We start from the raw sequence: 17,517 nt of genomic DNA on the forward strand, positions 1-17,517 counted from the left end.
GCATCTACGGGTAGACACCAATGCTATGCTATGCTAATACCACAATACATTACAACACGTTTAATTTCATTTAAATTGGTAAGTAAATAAATTTAATAACTCATCTCTAGATGGTTTGCAGAAAATTATGACCCAATGTCACCCCTGCTGACTGCATATTTCGAAGGAATTTGCTTATGGGTAATTCTCCGCCAACTCACACAGCAGTTGCCCCGACCCCTCTTCGATGTGCGTGAAACTTTGTCCTATGGGGTAACTTTTGTCCCTGATCATGAATCCGAGGTCCGTTTTTTGATATCTCGTGACGGAGGGGCAGTACGACCCCTTCCATTTTTGAACATGCGAAAAAAGAGGTATTTTTCAATAATTTGCAGCCTGAAACGGTGATGAGATAGAAATTTGGTGTCAAAGGGACTTTTATGTAAAATTAGACGCCTGATTTGATGGCGTACTCAGAATTTCGAAAAAAACGTATTTTTCATCGAAAAAAACACTAAAAAAGTTTTAAAAATTCTCCCATTTTCCGTTACTCGACTGTACAAAATTTTGGAACATGTTATTTTATGGGAAATTTAATGTACTTTTCGAATCTACATTGACCTAGAAGGGTCATTTTTCATTTAGAACAAAATTTTTCATTTTAAAATTTCGTGTTTTTTCTAACTTTGCAGGGTTATTTTTTAGAGTATAACAATGTTCTACAAAGTTGTAGAGCAGACAATTATAAAAAAAATGATATATAGACATAAGGGGTTTGCTTACAAACATCACGAGTTATCGCGATTTTACGAAAAAAAAGTTTTGAAAGAGTTACTTTTTGCGTTTTTCTTCGTTTCGTCGTCCGTGTCTGTCGCGGGTGACTATGAACGGCCATGATCGATGACGACCAACTTTTTCAAAACTTTTTTTCGTAAAATCGCGATAACTCGTGATGTTTATAAGCAAACCCCTTATGTCTATAAATCATTTTTTTTGTAATTGTCTGCTCTACAACTTTGTAAAACATTTTTACACTCTAAAAAATAACCCTGCAAAGTTAGAAAAAACACGAAATTTTAAAATGAAAAAATTTGTTCTAAATGAAAAAATGACCCTTCTGGGTCAATGTAGATTCGAAAAGTACATTAAATTTCCCATAAAATGACATGTTCCAAAATTTTTAACAGTCGAGTAACGGAAAATGGGAGAATTTTTAAAACTATTTTAGTGTTTTTTTCGATGAAAAATACGTTTTTTTCGGAATTCTGAGTACGCCATCAAATCGGGCGTCTAATTTTACATAAAAGTCCCTTTGACACAAAATTTCTATCTCATCACCGTTTCAGGCTGCAAATTATTGAAAAACACCTCTTTTTTCGCATGTTAGAAAATGGAAGGGGTCGTACCGCCCCTCCGTCACGAGATATCAAAAAACGGACCTCTAATTCGTAATCAGGGACAAAAGTTACCCCTTAGGACAAAGTTTCACGCAAATCGAAGAGGGGTCGGGGCAACTGTTCCCGATTTCGTGTGAGTTGGTAGAGAATTACCCTTATCGATTTGCTGTCTTCGGCAAAGTTGTAGGTCAGGGGTGCCCAAAATATGGCACTTTAGTTGATTTTTTGTGGCCAGCGAGCCAGAGATTTTTTTTAAGAGGTTCAGTTTTTGAATGCGCCTTTGGTCAGGGGGTTTCAAAAGCACTCAAAAAGCAAAACATCAAAATTTGTTTTATTGGATCTTTTTAAACTCTTCTTGACTGTCCCACCAGGTCTTGTTGCACTATCCTGTCTTAAAAAAGTTTAAAATCGATTTAAAGTAGTAACGGTAACTTCAACTCGCTGGATCTCAGGCATAACTCAACCAATCGGGACGATGCTTTTTTTGGGTGAATTGTAAGGATGTCTAGATAACACCGACCTCACCTCGAGGAGAAGCATGAAGTTTGAGGGCCCCAGAAACACGTGCACTTTGATTGCACACTGTTGCATACAAGCAAAAATTGCATGTTAATGTGAGACTAGCGACAGCACTATTTTTCCATACAAACTTAGGAAGAAAAACCATTGCTCATCTTAAAGGTTGACTTTTATTCTTAAAAATCAAAAAATCTCCTAATAGCGGCATGTTTTTTTCAGTGTTATTTCAATTTTTGATAAAATGCTATCGCTTTAGAGATACATCAATATTTGAATTAGGATTTTACAAAAATATTTGAAACGTTGACGCCCTTCTCAAATGACATTATCAAGTGTAACTGGCTCCAAATACAGAAAAATGGCTTACATGTCTATGAAGATTTATTGAAATCGGAGCGGGTCAAGAAAAGTTACCCAAAAAATTTCTGTTTTGTGTTGGAATTGCTCTTAGAGAAAAGCAAATGTTTATGTTTTTTTTAAATTATTAGGCTGGTACAAATATTTGTAAAGCATATTTTGTTGATTTTAAATGGCAATTCTAATCATTTTTTTTAATAAATAGTAAGGTGACAGTAAAAAAAATCGACATAGGCAAAAATAAGTAACTGTGCAAACTTTTAGCGAAATAACTTATTTTGATCGTTGAAGTTGGTGAATAAAAAATCTTTTTTGTACAAAAACGTCTTTTTACATCGTTAATAACTCGACCGGGTTAACTCGGATTGTTTTGCTGTCTTTAATAAAGTTGTTTGTCATAAAATTTTTAATAAGAATCTTCACTGGACACATTTAACGCAAACTTTTTGGCGGAATTGAGACATTTGTGCTTTTTCCATATTAATTTTTAATTTTCTCATACAAACTTCAACAATAAAAATCGATCCTTATCCCTTAACCGATTTGGCTCAAAATTTGCACAGTTACTCATTTTTACCTAAAAATTCGAGCCAGGAGGTATCTCTTACGATTCACCCTAGTGCACAGCAACCATGAAAGCTGTTGTCCTCTTACAGCATGTAAAAATAAAGTATTTACACCCCTTGGGCACTATGAAACCTGTAGTTTTGATTTGACGTTAAATAGGGGAAATAAACCCATTCCAATCAAACACCTATCTTCGTCATATGGAGAGTTTGGTGTTCGATTAAAGCTCCAAAAATACTATTTTTCGAATAATGACGCAAATGTATGTCACTTACTGGCCAAAAAAATCGAATATAATGCACTTTTGATCATAATTTCTATTTTGGCACACACAGTGACACCCGCGAGAAACCCTCAAACGCTTATGAATATCGCCAAAATCAACTTTTCACTTTCGCTTACTTTTTCACGGCGCTTTCGATACAAAACTGCCCCCAACTTTCGGCAACATGTTCATTTGCACATTAGTTGGTCACTCACTTGAAAAATAATCCCGAAAAATGTAAATAGTTAGCAAGCGCCATAAAAAAAAACAAACGCGCCAAGTCTTTTGACGTTTGAATTTTGACGACCTATTCCAATTCCAAACCGAGCGAGAAGCGAAGGCAAATAAAGAACAAAGGGTGGGTACCAACCTCGGTACCAACACCACCAGCAGCACCTGTTGGAGTGAGCCAGTGATGCCAGGAAATTATCTCTATAAATGCTACTTTTCGTGAGTGTTCGCTTGAAATTTCATCAATTTGGCATCACTAAGCAGACCCAAAAGAGCGCTGGAAGTAAAAAAAAAACTAAGCTGAAAATAGGAAAATGGGCGTGGCCCAATGCATTCGTTTGATTAGAATACATTTTGGAAATATTTTTTTTCAATTACTTGTAAAAGAAATAGAATAACTTTAAGTAAAAGTGAAAATAAACACATATGTTCACAAAAAGTTGCTCTACTCGTTGGTGTACTTGGTTTTATTAAATTTCAAGGAAAACTCCAGATTATCCAGCATCATTCAAACACGACCGCTTATTAGGATTAAAATGGGTGTATTTCCCCTATAAAGTATTTTCGCTGATAACAGTTAAGTCGCTACTCGCGTGCTTTAAACGACCTTTGAGAATTTTTCTTTGCATGAAAACTTTTTTCCTGACACAAAAAAACTATCAAAATCCCGGTGAGCCTAAAGTTTTCCGCGCTATTGCATATGTTGTGACAACTTTAAATTGATTTTTTAATTCTTATTTATAGATTTGAAATATTTGTTTATTTGTTTATTGTAAAAAATATCATTTGACTACTTATGGTCTATATGATTCGGCTTATAAAAACTAGCGACGACACCGACACATATACATTAAAACTGACTAGAATACCAGAGTCGAGCACGTTGTTGAAACATGGAAGTGGAAATGTTAGGACGATAGAGTTGAGAAAAAACATTAAAACGACTACACATAAATCGAATCCGCTCATGTTGTCCATAGTTGGTGTTGCGACGTGCGAGCTGCAGGTATGGACGTTGGCGGAGCGGCCTTTCGGGAGCGTAAACTTGGATCTGCGCTAGGATCCAGGGACTGTCGATTTCGCCAGCCAGCACTTTGGCAACGAACGATGCTTGTGAGATGTGCCGCCTTTTTTCAAGTGTGTCCAACCGCAGGATTCGGCAACGTTCCTCGTACGGACTCCAACCAGCAGGATTGTGCGCACGGCGAAGGGCAAGTCGAGTAAATTTTCTTTGGACTGATTCGATCTTGGCTGTCCAAGTGCTTTGGTATGGACACCAGACAACAGAGCAGAACTCGAGGATGGATCTTACCAGCGCGCAGTACAGGGAGCGCAGACATGCAACATCCCGGAAGTCCTCAGCGATCCTGAAGATGAATCCCAGCTGACGGTTGGCTCTGGACACGATGTCATGGCGATGGCTGGTGAAACTGAGTTTGCAGTCCAGAGTAACTCCAAGATCTCGTACTTGGGTCACCCGCGCCAGTGTGCTTCCCGCGATGGCGTAGTCAAAGATCACAGGCTTCAGTTTTCGATGGAAAGAGATGGCGTTGCATTTGTCAATGCTGATCGTCAGGAAGTTACGCAAGCACCACTCGTTGAAACGATCCAGCTGTCTCTGCAGAGTTGAACAGTCCAAAACGCTCCTTACAACTGTGAATATTTTCACGTCATCTGCGTAGAACAGCCGACATCCTCCGGCTAGCAGCAGTGCCAATTCATTGACGAACAGGATAAACAGTAGGGGCCCTAAGTTACTGCCTTGGGGAACGCCAGACAGACTGGTGAATATGTCCGATTCAGAGTTCCCAATCCTGACACGCATAACCCGGTCAGTGAGGTAGGACTTCAACCAGCGAATGAGATTAGCAGAAACTCCAAGTACTTCCAGTCGTTTCAGAAGAACTCCGTGGTCGACTCGATCGAAAGCAGCCTTGAGGTCTGTATACACAGCGTCGACTTGCGCTCCGGCATCCATTTGCTGAAGGCAATGAGACACGAATTGGGCCAGATTCGTGGCAACCGAACGTTTCGGAATAAATCCATGCTGGTCTGTGGAGATGTAGTGTTTACAGCTCTCAAACAGGACACTGTTTATGAGGATTTCAAAAACCTTGGAGCTTGGAGCAGGCCGAGAGGGAGGTGATTCCACGATAGTTCTTGATGCTACTTTTGGCACCCTTTTTGTGGACTGGAAACATAAAAGAGCGTTTCCACTTAGCCGGGAAGGTACTTTGACATAAAGAAAGGTTGAAGAGGATAGAAAGAGGCAATAGGAGAACATCTGAACAACGTTTGATGACAGAGGAAGGAATGCCGTCGGGGCCGGCCGAGTAGGACAGTTTGAGTTTGTCAATAGCGGCAGTAACTTGGCCATTCCCAACCTCCGTAAAGGAACATTCGAATGCGTTGGCTGGAGTATTCCGTGTTGCCGCCATGATTTCCGCCTCCGAAGCAGGTCTAGAGTTGAACGCGTCCTTAAAGTGGGCTGCAAAAAGCGCGCATTTTTCCTCGGGAGTAGTAGCAGCAACATCGTTCAGGTACAACGTAGGTGGCAGGCCGTCCGTTTTTCTTTTCGAGTTTACAAACGACCAGAAATTTTTCGGATTTTTCCGGAGATCGTGCTGCGTCCTAATAACATATCGCCTGTACAGAGTACGGTTGCACCCTCTGTAACGTTTGCTAGCGAGCTTGAATCTGGTCTGGAAGAAGGGTGAACGATGATTGCAGAAATCTTGGAGAGCCGCGGCTTTGAGCTGCTTGAGTCTTCGTAAAGTGGCGTTAGACCAAGGTGGCTTCTGAGAAGGCCTTCGCCGGGGAACGTGTACAGCAAAAATGTTGTTCAAAACAGTTTGAAAAGAATCAACGGCGGCATCGATGCTCGAAGAAGTCTCCAAAAAACTCCAGTCGACATAGCTCAGCTCCTCTTTGATCGCTGCATAGTTGGCTTTCCGGAAGTTGAAGGGTTGCTGGATTGCGGATGGTGGTTCGGTTGTAACTGTAGGTGCGGGAACATCGACGACCATTTCCAGTGCAGGATGGGTGATGTCGAGTGGTACCAGCGGTTCAACAGCTTCAAAGACAGCGCATTTGGGAAGCACAACGTCGTTCACCAGGACAAGGTCGAGACAGTTGTTGTAGACGTTGATACAGGAGTTGAGCTGAGTAAGCCCGTGCAGGTTAAAACCATCGATTAGGTAACTGCTGGCAAGTGGCATACTGGACAGCACCGGGTCGATCTCAAGTCCACCTTCTTCCGAGAGAATCCATTTTAGGCCAGGTTGATTGTAGTCGCCGAATTGAATGAACGAATCGTTCAGATCAAGGCTGGAAATGACACTGCCAATTGAGTCTAAGTGGGACATTGCTAAGTTGTCAAAATAAAGTTGAGATTTAAACGGACTAACTAGTTAAAATAACTTAATTGTCTTAAAACAAGTCTATAAAATTTAAAAAAAATAACGTTCGTTGTCTTCTTGATAGTTTAAGAAAGTTGCTCAAAAGTCTTTCTCCATTTAAGGAAACACAAATCTACAATAAAATGGCACTTTGTTCCGATGGTAGTCCTTCAAATCAGCCAGAAACAGATAGAACAAGACTTTCGGTTGTCTCCTCTCCGCGGTGGTTGAATGTTTGCATCCAAGAACAGCCTCAACAATGAATGCGCCTCTTCAATGACTGTACGGTAACGAGACAACGACGATGCCGACCCAGCTGATTCTGTGTGGGACTCAATTTGGGACTTGTGTGTAGCAACGAAACTACCGTCAAAAGGGGTGATCTTGTAATTCAATTTTTAGGGTTTTTGAAAAGAAAACATTACAGTTAATTAGATAAATAAAATTATACTTGAAGATTAAAATGGATTAAGCCACCACCACTTTACGGTTCACAATAAAAAAAACGACAGTAATTCAACTGCAATCGGCGCGCAAAATCGCCGATCGCGAGACAACAAGCCGCGAGCGGCTTCGCGAGCTTATCCTAATTGCGATCTGGCGATCAGATTGGAAACACGAACCGCAATCGCAAAACATCTCAATCCATAAGATTCTGCAAGAAGTGTTCAAGTCTAGAGTGGAGAAAAGTTAGAAATGTCAGCGTTACGGTGGGGAATTGTTAGCGCGGGAACCGTGGCCCACGACTTTGCCTGTGCCGTGTCGACACTTCCGGAAGCTGACCACAGGGTGGTGGCTGTGGCCGCCAGGGGCCTGGAGAATGCGCAAAAGTTTGCCGAACTGCACGGAATCGGAACGTTCTACGATGGGTACGAAGCACTAGCCAGAGATAAAAATGTTGGTAAGTAGTGAGTGAGTTACCATTCCTCCAAGGCTTGGACGTTTCCGTGTTAGTAAGGCATTTTTTTCAAAATTGCGAAATATTGTACATCTTCAATTACTGAACGTTCTACCCTCAGACATCGTCTACATCGGTGCCGTGACCAGCACCCACTACGAGGTCGCTATGGCCATGCTGGACGCCGGCAAGCACGTGCTCTGCGAGAAGCCTCTGTGCGTAAACGAGGGCCAATCCAAGGCCTTGTTGGGCTACGCCCGCGAACGTGGCCTGTTCTGCATGGAGTCCATCTGGTCCCGGTTCTTCCCAAGTTATGCTCACGTTAGAGAACGGATCCGACGTGGAGACTTGGGTGAAATCCAGCGAATTACCATCGAACAGGGCCTGCGCATCAGCAACGTCGAGCGGATCCGAATGGGTCGTTTAGGGGCTGGAAGTATCCTTGATCTGGGCGTGAACACCATTCAGCTGGCACTGTGGACGTTCCAGAGCTATCCAAAGGAGATTGTCGTTACGGGAGGCGTGGAGGCAGAACTGAAAGTCGAGTTGCGGTTCATCAACGGAGGAGTGGCTTCTATCCGAACCAGTGGCATACAAAATCTGTCCAATACGGCGGTCATCTTTGGAGCCCATGGAAAAATCACGGTAAGAAGTGACTTTAAATTGTGTAAGACCTAATCTCAACATGTTCGCATCTTCCAGCTGTACGACTTTTGGTGTCCGACGGAGCTGACCGACCTGGACGGAACGGTTCGGTCGTATCCGCTGCCCAGCTCGAAGATCGAGTGCATCCAGAAGAATGGGGAAGGGTTGCGGTTCGAGGTGGAAGAGTGCCGCAAGCGGGTTCTGGCCGGGGACGTCGAGTCGCAAACGGTGCCCCACGGGGACAGCTTGGCGATCGCCCGGGTGCAGGACGCGATCCGGAAGCAGCTCGGCGTGGAGGAAGTTGAGGATTATGTTTTTAAGCCGTAAGATGAGCTATGTAGGGTTAGTAATGTATTCTACCTCGAAAAATTATTGTATTTTAGACAATTTCTTGGAAACAGTAGGCTTTCAATCATGTTTAAAATGAATAATTGTTTTGTAAATTGTAAATATAAGCAGCAGTTCCATATGAAAGTTAAAGAAAAAAATTAAAGTGCTTCGATTTGGCTCAAATTTTTCTGGGGGTTCCATGATTAAAATAATTAGACCCGTTTTTTTTAGTTTGGCCATACGCCGATGTTTTCATAAGACTTTTTCAAATGTTAGGTTGGATTTTTGAAACTCCAAGTCAAACTTATCATCTTTCATTTGCGCCCTAGACAGCTAAAATCGGTTGAAATGAAGCAAAGTTATGATTTAAAAAAAAACTAACTTAATCCACCTATGTGGTTGGAGCCTTCCTCACAACAATGGCTGTACACAAACTTCATCTATTTTTTAGATCCGGCTTCCAAAAAGTACATCGATATCACTTAAGTGGCCATATCTCGAGACAGGTTTGTCAGATCTTCAATGTTTTAAACTCGTTGGAAAGGTATTTTGATAACCTAACCAACAATGGGTCGGATGGTGGATCCGGACATAGTTTACATACATTTAAGTGAGATCCGGCTTCAAAAAAGTACATCAATATAACTTAAGTGGCCATATCTCGATCCAGGGTTGCCAGATCTTCAATGTTTTGGACTCGTTGGAAAGGTCTTTTGATAACCTAACCAACGTCGGGTCGGATAGTGGAGCCGGACATAGTTTACATAAATTTAAGTGAGATCCGGCTACAAAAAAGTACATCAATATCACTTAAGGGGCCATATCTCGAGACAGGGTTGCCAGATCTTCAATGTTTTAGACTCGTTGGAAAGGTATTTTGATAACCTAACCAACAATGGGTCGGATGGTGGATCCGGACATAGTTTACATACATTTAAGTGAGATCCGGCTTCAAAAAAGTACATCAATATCACTTAAGTGGCCATATCTCGAGACAGGGTTGCCAGATCTTCAATGTTTTGGACTCGTTGGAAAGGTTTTTTGATAACCTAACCAACGTTGGGTCGGATAGTGGAGCCGGACATAGTTTACATACATTTAAGTGAGATCCGGCTTCAGAAAAGTACATCAATATCACTTAAGTGGCCATATCTCGATCCAGGGTTGCCAGATCTTCAATGTTTCGGACTCGTTGGAAAGGTTTTTTGATAACCTAACCAACGTTGGTTCGGATGATGGACCCGGACATAGTTTACATACATTTAAGTGAGATCCGGCATCAAAAAAGTACATCAATATCACTTAAGTGGCCATATCTCGAGACAGGGTTGCCAGATCTTCAATGTTTTGGACTCGTTGGAAAGGTCTTTTGATAACCTAACCAACAATAGGTCGGATGGTGGATCCGGACATAGTTTACATACATTTAAGTGAGATCCGGCATCAAAAAAGTACATCAATATCACTTAAGTGGCCATATCTCGATCCAGGGTTGCCAGATCTTCAATGTTTCGGACTCGTTGGAAAGGTTTTTTGATAACCTAACCAACGTTGGTTCGGATGATGGACCCGGACATAGTTTACATACATTTAAGTGAGATCCGGCATCAAAAAAGTACATCAATATCACTTAAGAGGCCATATCTCGAGACAGGGTTGCCAGATTTTCAATGTTTTGGACTCGTTGGAAAGGTCTTTTGATAACCTAACCAACAATAGGTCGGATGGTGGATCCGGACATAGTTTACATACATTTAAGTGAGATCCGGCTTCAAAAAAGTATATCAATATCACTTAAGTGGCCATATCTCGAGACAGGGTTGCCAGATCTTCAATGTTTTGGACTCGTTGGAAAGGTATTTTGATAACCTAACCAACGATGGGTCGGATGATGGACCCGGACATAGTTTACATACATTTAAGTGAGATCCAAATATATGTGAAAACACATTTTTATACATAACTTTTGTACTACTTATCGAAACTTCAATCTGTATAAAACTCGATCTATGGGACCCTAAACCAAGTCGAATGCAACAAGTTCGGGTCAAATCGGTTCAGCCAGTGCCGAGAAACATGAGCTAGTTTGTTGGTCACATACATACATACACACACACATACACACACACATACACACAGACATTTGTTCAGTTTTCGATTCTGAGTCGATATGTATACATGAAGGTGGGTCTACGACGTTTTTATACGAAGTTCATTTTTAGAGCAGGATTATAGCCTTACCTCAGTGAGGAAGGCAAAAAAGTGTTTTTTTGTGAAAATCGACGAAAATGGCCATTTTTCGGACCACCCTAATGGCCAAACAAAAAAATACGGGTCTAATTATTTTGGCCAAGGAACCCTCAGACAAGTTTTGAGCCAAATCGAAGCACTTTTTTTTTCTTTAACTTTCATATCGACGTCGTCGTGCCATCATGTCGCACCCGCCATTTTGACGTTCCGAGAAAAACGCGTTTTGATGTTTGACCTTGAATAAACAAAAACGAAAGCACGCAATGTAAACAATAACAAACACGTTTTGTTTGGCTGACCATTCTGTGCATTGTCCCGAAGTTTGGTTGAAGTTGGTTGCTGGAGTCCCGAGTTATAATTAAAAATGTTTACGGTAGTCTAACTTGTACGTGCGTCAAACGCATCCTGACCTGAAATCCCTTTGCCCTTTGTCGCACTTACATCAATTTTCAGGGAGTGACAAGATAGCACGACAGGTTTGAAACTCTTTTATATGTAGAGTGACAAAAATTTTCGGAGCTTTTTTTGGTTTTCATTGAATATCTCAGGATTGAAATCGAATTTTGGGGATCTGTGAAGGTCAAAAGATGAGGCATTGTGAGCTGCACAAAATGGCGTTCTTAACTCAATTTGGCCCAAAATGCACGTACGACAAGTTAGCACGATGGCGACGATATGGAACTGCTGTTAGTATTTACATATATTTTCGTTTTGAAAATGTTGCAAATTGTGTTTCTTTTTAAAAGAGAAATAAAGTTTTCAATGATAAATTATAAAGTGGATTTTATTATTTTGTGTTTATTCCATTTACAGATTTCTGATAAATATTTTTTTTTAAATATCGAATTTTGCCTTCCTCACTGAGGTAAGGCTATAATCCTGCTCTAAAAATGAACTTCGTATAAAAACGTCGTAGACCCACCTTCATGTATACATATCGACTCAGAATCGAAAACTGAACAAATGTCTGTGTGTATGTGTGTGTGTATGTGTGTGTGTATGTGTGTGTGTATGTGTGTGTGTATGTGTGTGTGTATGTATGTATGTGACCAACAAACTAGCTCATGTTTCTTGGCACTGGCTGTACCGATTTGACCCGAACTTGTTGCATTCGACTTGGTTTAGGGTCCCATAGATAGAGTTTTATACAGATTGAAGTTTCGATAAGTAGTTCAAAAGTTATGTATAAAAATGTGTTTTCACATATATTTGGATCTCACTTAACTGTATGTTAACTATGTCCGGGTCCATCATCCGACCCATCGTTGGTTAGGTTATCAAAAGACCTTTCCAAGGAGTCCAAAACATTGAAGATCTGGCAACCCTGTCTCGAGATATGGCCACTTAAGTGATATTGATATACTTTTTTGAAGCCGGATCTCACTTAAATGTATGTAAACTATGTCCGGGTCCATCATCGGACCCATCGTTGGTTAGGTTATCAAAAGACCTTTCCAACGAAAGCAAAACATTGAAGATCTGGCAACCCTGTCTCAAGATATGGCCCCTTAAGTGATATTGATGTACTTTTTTGAAGCCGAATCTCAATTAAATGTATGTAAACTATGTCCGGATCCATCATCCGACCCATCGTTGGTTAGGTTATCATAATACCTTTCCAACGAGTCTAAAACATTGAAGATCTGGCAACCCTGTCTCGAGATATGGCCTCTTAAGTGATATTGATGTACTTTTTTGAAGCCGGATCTCACTTAAATGTATGTAAACTATGTCCGGATCCATCATCCGACCTATTGTTGGTTAGGTCATCAAAAGACCTTTCAAACGAGTCCAAAACATTGAAGATCTGGCAACTCTGTCTCGAGATATGGCCTCTTAAGTGATATTGATGTACTTTTTTGAAGCCGGATCTCACTTAAATGTATGTAAACTATGTCCGGCTCCACTATCCGACCCGACGTTGGTTAGTTTATCAAAAGACCTTTCCAACGAGTCCAAAACATTGAAGATCTGGCAACCCTGTCTCGAGATATGGCCTCTTAAGTGATATTGATGTACTTTTTTGAAGCCGGATCTCACTTAAATGTATGTAAACTATGTCCGGATCCACCATCCGACCTATTGTTGGTTAGGTCATCAAAAGACCTTTTCAACGAGTCCAAAACATTGAAGATCTGGCAACCCTGTCTCGAGATATGGCCCCTTAAGTGATATTGATGTACTTTTTTGAAGCCGGAACTCACTTAAATGTATGTAAACTATGTCCGGATCCACCATCCGTCCTATTGTTGGTTAGGTTATCAAAAGACCTTTCCAACGAGTGCAAAACATTGAAGATCTGGCAACCCTGTCTCGAGATATGGCCACTTAAGTGATGTTGATATACTTTTTGGAAGCCGGATCTCACTTAAATGTATGTAAACTATGTCCGGGTCCATCATCCGAACCAACGTTGGTTAAGTTATCAAAAGACCTTTCCAACGAGTGCAAAACATTGAAGATCTGGCAACCCTGTCTCGAGATATTCGTGTGTGGTCCAATCCAATACCCGCTAACCGGTAGCGATATTATGGGAAAGTATAGTTTGTATCAGGCTTTGTACATGCCGAATGCTGATACAATTTATCTCAGTCCCGGGTGGCAACCCTGTCTCGAGATATGGCCTCTTAAGTGATATTTATGTACTTTTCTGAAGCCGGATCTCACTTAAATGTATGTAAACTATGTCCGGGTCCATCATCCGAACCAACGTTGGTTAGGTTATCAAAAAACCTTTCCAACGAGTCCAAAACATTGAAGATCTGGCAACCCTGTCTCGAGATATGGCCACTTAAGTGATATCGATGTACTTTTTGGAAACCGGATCTAAAAAATAGATGAAACATGTGTACAGCCATTGTTGTGAGGAAGGCTCCAACCACATAGGTGGATTAAGTTAGTTTTTGTTATCAATCGACTTTAAAGTAGCATGCTTCCCATAAAAATGAATCCCAGTATATTTTGCTGGAAACGCATGGTACTTCAGGTTCGAATAATGTACTGAAATCCATTTTTTTTTTCATATTCAGAACATAACTCAGAAACTTGTTTGCACTATTTTTGGATATGTTACAAAAAAAAACAGTAAGAAAAAAATATAATTTTAGTATTTTTTATTACGGCCATTGTAAACTTTATATCAAGTTTTGTACCCCACCCCTTCAAAATTTCTTTTAAAAATCAGGCATAAAAATATTGACTATTTAAAATTTACATTTTCATTGCAAAAACTTGAATAAATACTGTAAACTAGTCAGAAAACATTTCAAAACATCTATTCTCAATCAAATAAAGACTTTTTAACCTTCAAACAAAATTTTAACTTTGGGACCACAAACAGAAAAGTTTAAAAAAAATATATTTTACGATTTGTGATGGTAGAATAGCTGTACTGATGTATAAAGCATTTTATTTTGTAGTTTTAGTTTGTTTGCCACAAACCCAATTTCATAATCGCAGTTTAACGGGACGTCATGTGTGGGACTTTTTTTTCTGAAAATCTGTTTATTTGCTCAAAATTAAAATATTTACAAAAGTAAATAAATGGGGTTCTTTACATCATTCGCTGCGTCCATCTTGTCTTTGCTTATCCTGTAGTATCTTGGCTGCTGCTGCTCTTTTTTCTAGTATTAATTCATCTCGGTCGTCCCAGTATTTCGCAAATTCTTCGTCTATTATTAGCTTCCCTTTCTCGAATCGGAATGGTTTCTTATCACTTGGATAAGACGGTGGTCCCTCGTTTGTGTATGCTGGTTTTGGAGTTACTTGTTGTTTGTCTTCCACTCTTGAGCCACCAGACAACGGTTTGTCTGGCTGGGAAGGTGTCAAACACCCTATTAATACACTCGCGAATGAGCTAGCCTTTTTTGACGAGTTGATTGGATTCTCTAGCACTTTTCTGCGATACTTACAATTTGCCTTTAAAGGATTCTTTGAACCACACACGAAACATTTATCACTCAACCCTTCGTAGTAAATCCTTGCGTTTAATCCCTGAATCCTAACCTGAGCTGGTATCGCATCGATCACCTCCATAAACACTCCACGAACACCACTCCAAATTGGGAATCCAGTTTCCGCACCGTATCGCACCCGATTCAGCTGTTGAACATTTCCGTATTTTTCAAGAACCTCCTTAATCCGATCATCCTCAACCTCCGGTGGTAATCCGAAAATACGAACATATTTCGATACGCCTCCAGCATCCGCTACCGTAACATCCGCCGCTGTTCCATCACTGTACGAAAACGTGGTTTTCGGACCTAACCTAGAAAAGGCTTCTCCCATTCCCTTGGCCGACTTGAACCGGACGTACAGCCCGGACAAAAGCTGACAGTGGATTTACAATGTTTTTCATTGTTACAAAACAATAGTTTTTGCTGTTAAACCAACAACGGTTTTACAGTGAAGTTTGTTGTTCAACAACGTTGTTCATTGTCAAAAGGGGGGTGGTTAAGCGTATTCACAACGAACTTTTTTTGTATGGGAAACAGTGGATTTTATTGTTATTTTGATGTAATTTCTGAACGTTCTTAGAGCTGTATTTTACAACCATTTACAGCATTTTTACAGTAAAAAGCATGGTTTTAAGATAACAGTGCCGTACAGCATTTCTACAATAAAAAACGTTGTTTTTTTCAAAATTCGTTTCTTCATACCAAAAAAAAAAACAAGTTCTAGAGTTTACATTATTTATTTAATACGATTGATCGGTAAGTGTAGGCACAAATGGTGCTCGTCAGTTATGATCAGGAATCAGTTGAAGACATTGTTTCCATGGGCTTCCTTCAGAACCTGAGCCTTGCGCAAATTCTGAATTTTTTCTGCCAATGCCTTGTTGAGTGTGGCCGCGTTGGCCTCGATTGATATCTTCTCATAGGCGTCCAGCCCCGCAACCTTGGCAACATGTTGCCTTGCCTTATCTGAAATTTGAAAGATGTTCTAAAAATGTGTATAACATGAAATAATGAAACTTACTATGGATAAACTTGAGTTTTTTGGGTGAAATAGGCTTCATCGCTTGGCCACCCTTAGTTGTCACCTTCATCGTGCGAAGGCCTTCCGTCCCATAAAAAAATACAGCCAGGCGCTGCGCGAAGTCGGCAGCATGTTTCGACTGGGAGCTGATGTCTTCCATTTCGGAAACGGTAATATCCACTCCAGCTTCAGTGGTAAACACCTGAGGGAATAAAAAACAACTATCAGTCAGACTAAAATATAGAATCATTCAAAATATTTACGCTTGTTTCCTTTCCGAGGCGCAATTCCCGGATCATCGCCATCTGCGTGATAACTAGCTGATTCAGCCTGGATGATTTCGCTTTTTCTTTGAGCAGACTGTTAGAAAGCTCCTTGGTCTGCTCAAGCTGATGAAGGAACTTGTTCTTCCACATGTTAACGTAGGTCAGCGCGTCGTTCTCCGGTTGTGGTGTAGCTCGAGGTGGGGTTTTCTCAGCTTTGATGGGCATCGGGAACGGATCTTCTTCCATGGCCGCAGATTGTTTGGCGACTTCGGTGTGAACGTGTAACTTCGAGAACTTATCCAAGGTCTCCTGGAAAAAGATCAACGTTTATTATAAAAGTGTCAAACTTTAATGGAAGCGGCTGAAAATACCTCTTCTGATGTCGATCCGTCATCGTAATCGCCGTCCCCCTCCTGACTGTCGTCTTCTTCGTCACTGGTCATTAGAGACAAGCTACCGTTCTTGGTGGCAGCTTCCGGCACGGCCGTCACACTCAAATTCAGAGGGTCCTTGGAGGTCGACGGTCCCGGGCAGTTTTCGATAAACGCGCCACTTGGTATGGACACCATTTCCAAACCATTCTGGCTCAGGCTTATTCCGGATTTCTGAAGCTTTTCGTCCAGCTGAAAAAAAAAACATAAATTAAATTTATTTTAATTTTCAATTCATCTCTCTCTAACCTTCAGTTTAAGCGCAGAATCGTTCACCGTTTTGGCCGCACTTTGCTGTTTTTTCTGACGTTCTGTTAAAATAAAAAAAGAACATCAGTCTGAGGAACACTTTTAGGTTAGGTTTGGTTTCAAAATTTTCACCTTGGGGCTCCGCCCCCGCCTTCCGGGAACGCTTTTGTTGAGCACTTTTGGCCGTAGTCTTCACTTTTTTGGGGTTTTCTGGAAAGATAAATAATAAATATTGTTTATTAGATGTGTAACATTGAATCTAAAACTAATTTGCTAAGTTACCTTTCTTCGTTCGGCCCATTTTAACGACGAAAAAAAATTCTGCAGCAAATGGCGACCGACCACGATGATGGAGACTGACGGTTTGATTTTTGTTGGTTGCACTCTACACACACACACCTCTTTTTTCATGGGTACACTCTAAATTTTGTCAAGCACGAAAAAACATAAACTGTCAACTTTAATCATGTGATTTTGAAACTTTTTGTTTAAAATAATGACACGCATGTATTTTTTTAAATAAGAGCATAATTTCTTGAAGCTGTATATTAGAGTTTGATAAACAATGATTGTTTTTTTTTATGATAAAGAGAAAATTGCTAAAATTCTAAAAGGAGCAATTCAGAATATGCGTGTTGCGGATGTTAACAAGTGCAATATTCCGTAAGGTCCGACTTTATCTTGACATTTTCGTTTTTACACAGTCCGACCTTTTGTAAAAGACGTTGATAATAAACTGTCAAACAGCTGTTAATTTT

General features: G+C 40.6%; 2 protein-coding genes across 2 annotated transcripts; one reads left to right on the forward strand and one right to left on the reverse strand.

Annotated features, from left to right (window-relative positions):
• Positions 1-7,293: 7,293 nt before the first annotated feature.
• Positions 7,294-8,769, forward strand: LOC120413507 (trans-1,2-dihydrobenzene-1,2-diol dehydrogenase-like). The gene is made up of 3 exons (XM_039574366.2): positions 7,294-7,614; positions 7,733-8,256; positions 8,314-8,769. Exons 1-3 carry the CDS (start codon positions 7,410-7,412, stop codon positions 8,581-8,583), a joined length of 999 nt encoding a protein of 332 aa, XP_039430300.1. The 5' UTR covers positions 7,294-7,409; the 3' UTR covers positions 8,584-8,769.
• A 6,741-nt stretch (positions 8,770-15,510) lies between these two features.
• Positions 15,511-17,183, reverse strand: LOC120413548 (uncharacterized). The gene is made up of 7 exons (XM_039574428.2): positions 17,042-17,183; positions 16,892-16,969; positions 16,760-16,821; positions 16,451-16,702; positions 16,077-16,388; positions 15,814-16,015; positions 15,511-15,758 (listed from the first exon to the last, which is right to left on the reverse strand). The coding sequence occupies exons 1-7, from the start codon at positions 17,058-17,060 to the stop codon at positions 15,592-15,594; spliced, it is 1,092 nt and encodes a 363-aa protein (XP_039430362.1). The 5' UTR covers positions 17,061-17,183; the 3' UTR covers positions 15,511-15,591.
• Positions 17,184-17,517: the final 334 nt, after the last annotated feature.

The sequence above is a fragment of the Culex pipiens genome, chromosome 2 (genome assembly GCF_016801865.2).
Source record: "Culex pipiens pallens isolate TS chromosome 2, TS_CPP_V2, whole genome shotgun sequence".
NCBI lineage: Eukaryota > Metazoa > Arthropoda > Insecta > Diptera > Culicidae > Culex > Culex pipiens.

Bases quoted from the DNA above. Each gene is read 5' to 3' on its own strand.
- LOC120413507 (XM_039574366.2), top strand. From the start codon at position 7,410: ATGTCAGCGTTACGGTGGGGAATTGTTAGCGCGGGAACCGTGGCCCAC. The intron at 7,615-7,732 runs GTAAGTAGTGAG...TTCTACCCTCAG, and splicing joins AGCCAGAGATAAAAATGTTG to ACATCGTCTACATCGGTGCC. The intron at 8,257-8,313 runs GTAAGAAGTGAC...CGCATCTTCCAG, and splicing joins GAGCCCATGGAAAAATCACG to CTGTACGACTTTTGGTGTCC.
- LOC120413548 (XM_039574428.2), bottom strand. The intron at 16,703-16,759 runs GTTAGAGAGAGA...TTTTTTTTTCAG, and splicing joins ATTCTGCGCTTAAACTGAAG to CTGGACGAAAAGCTTCAGAA. The intron at 16,016-16,076 runs GTAAATATTTTG...TTATTCCCTCAG, and splicing joins GCCTCGGAAAGGAAACAAGC to GTGTTTACCACTGAAGCTGG.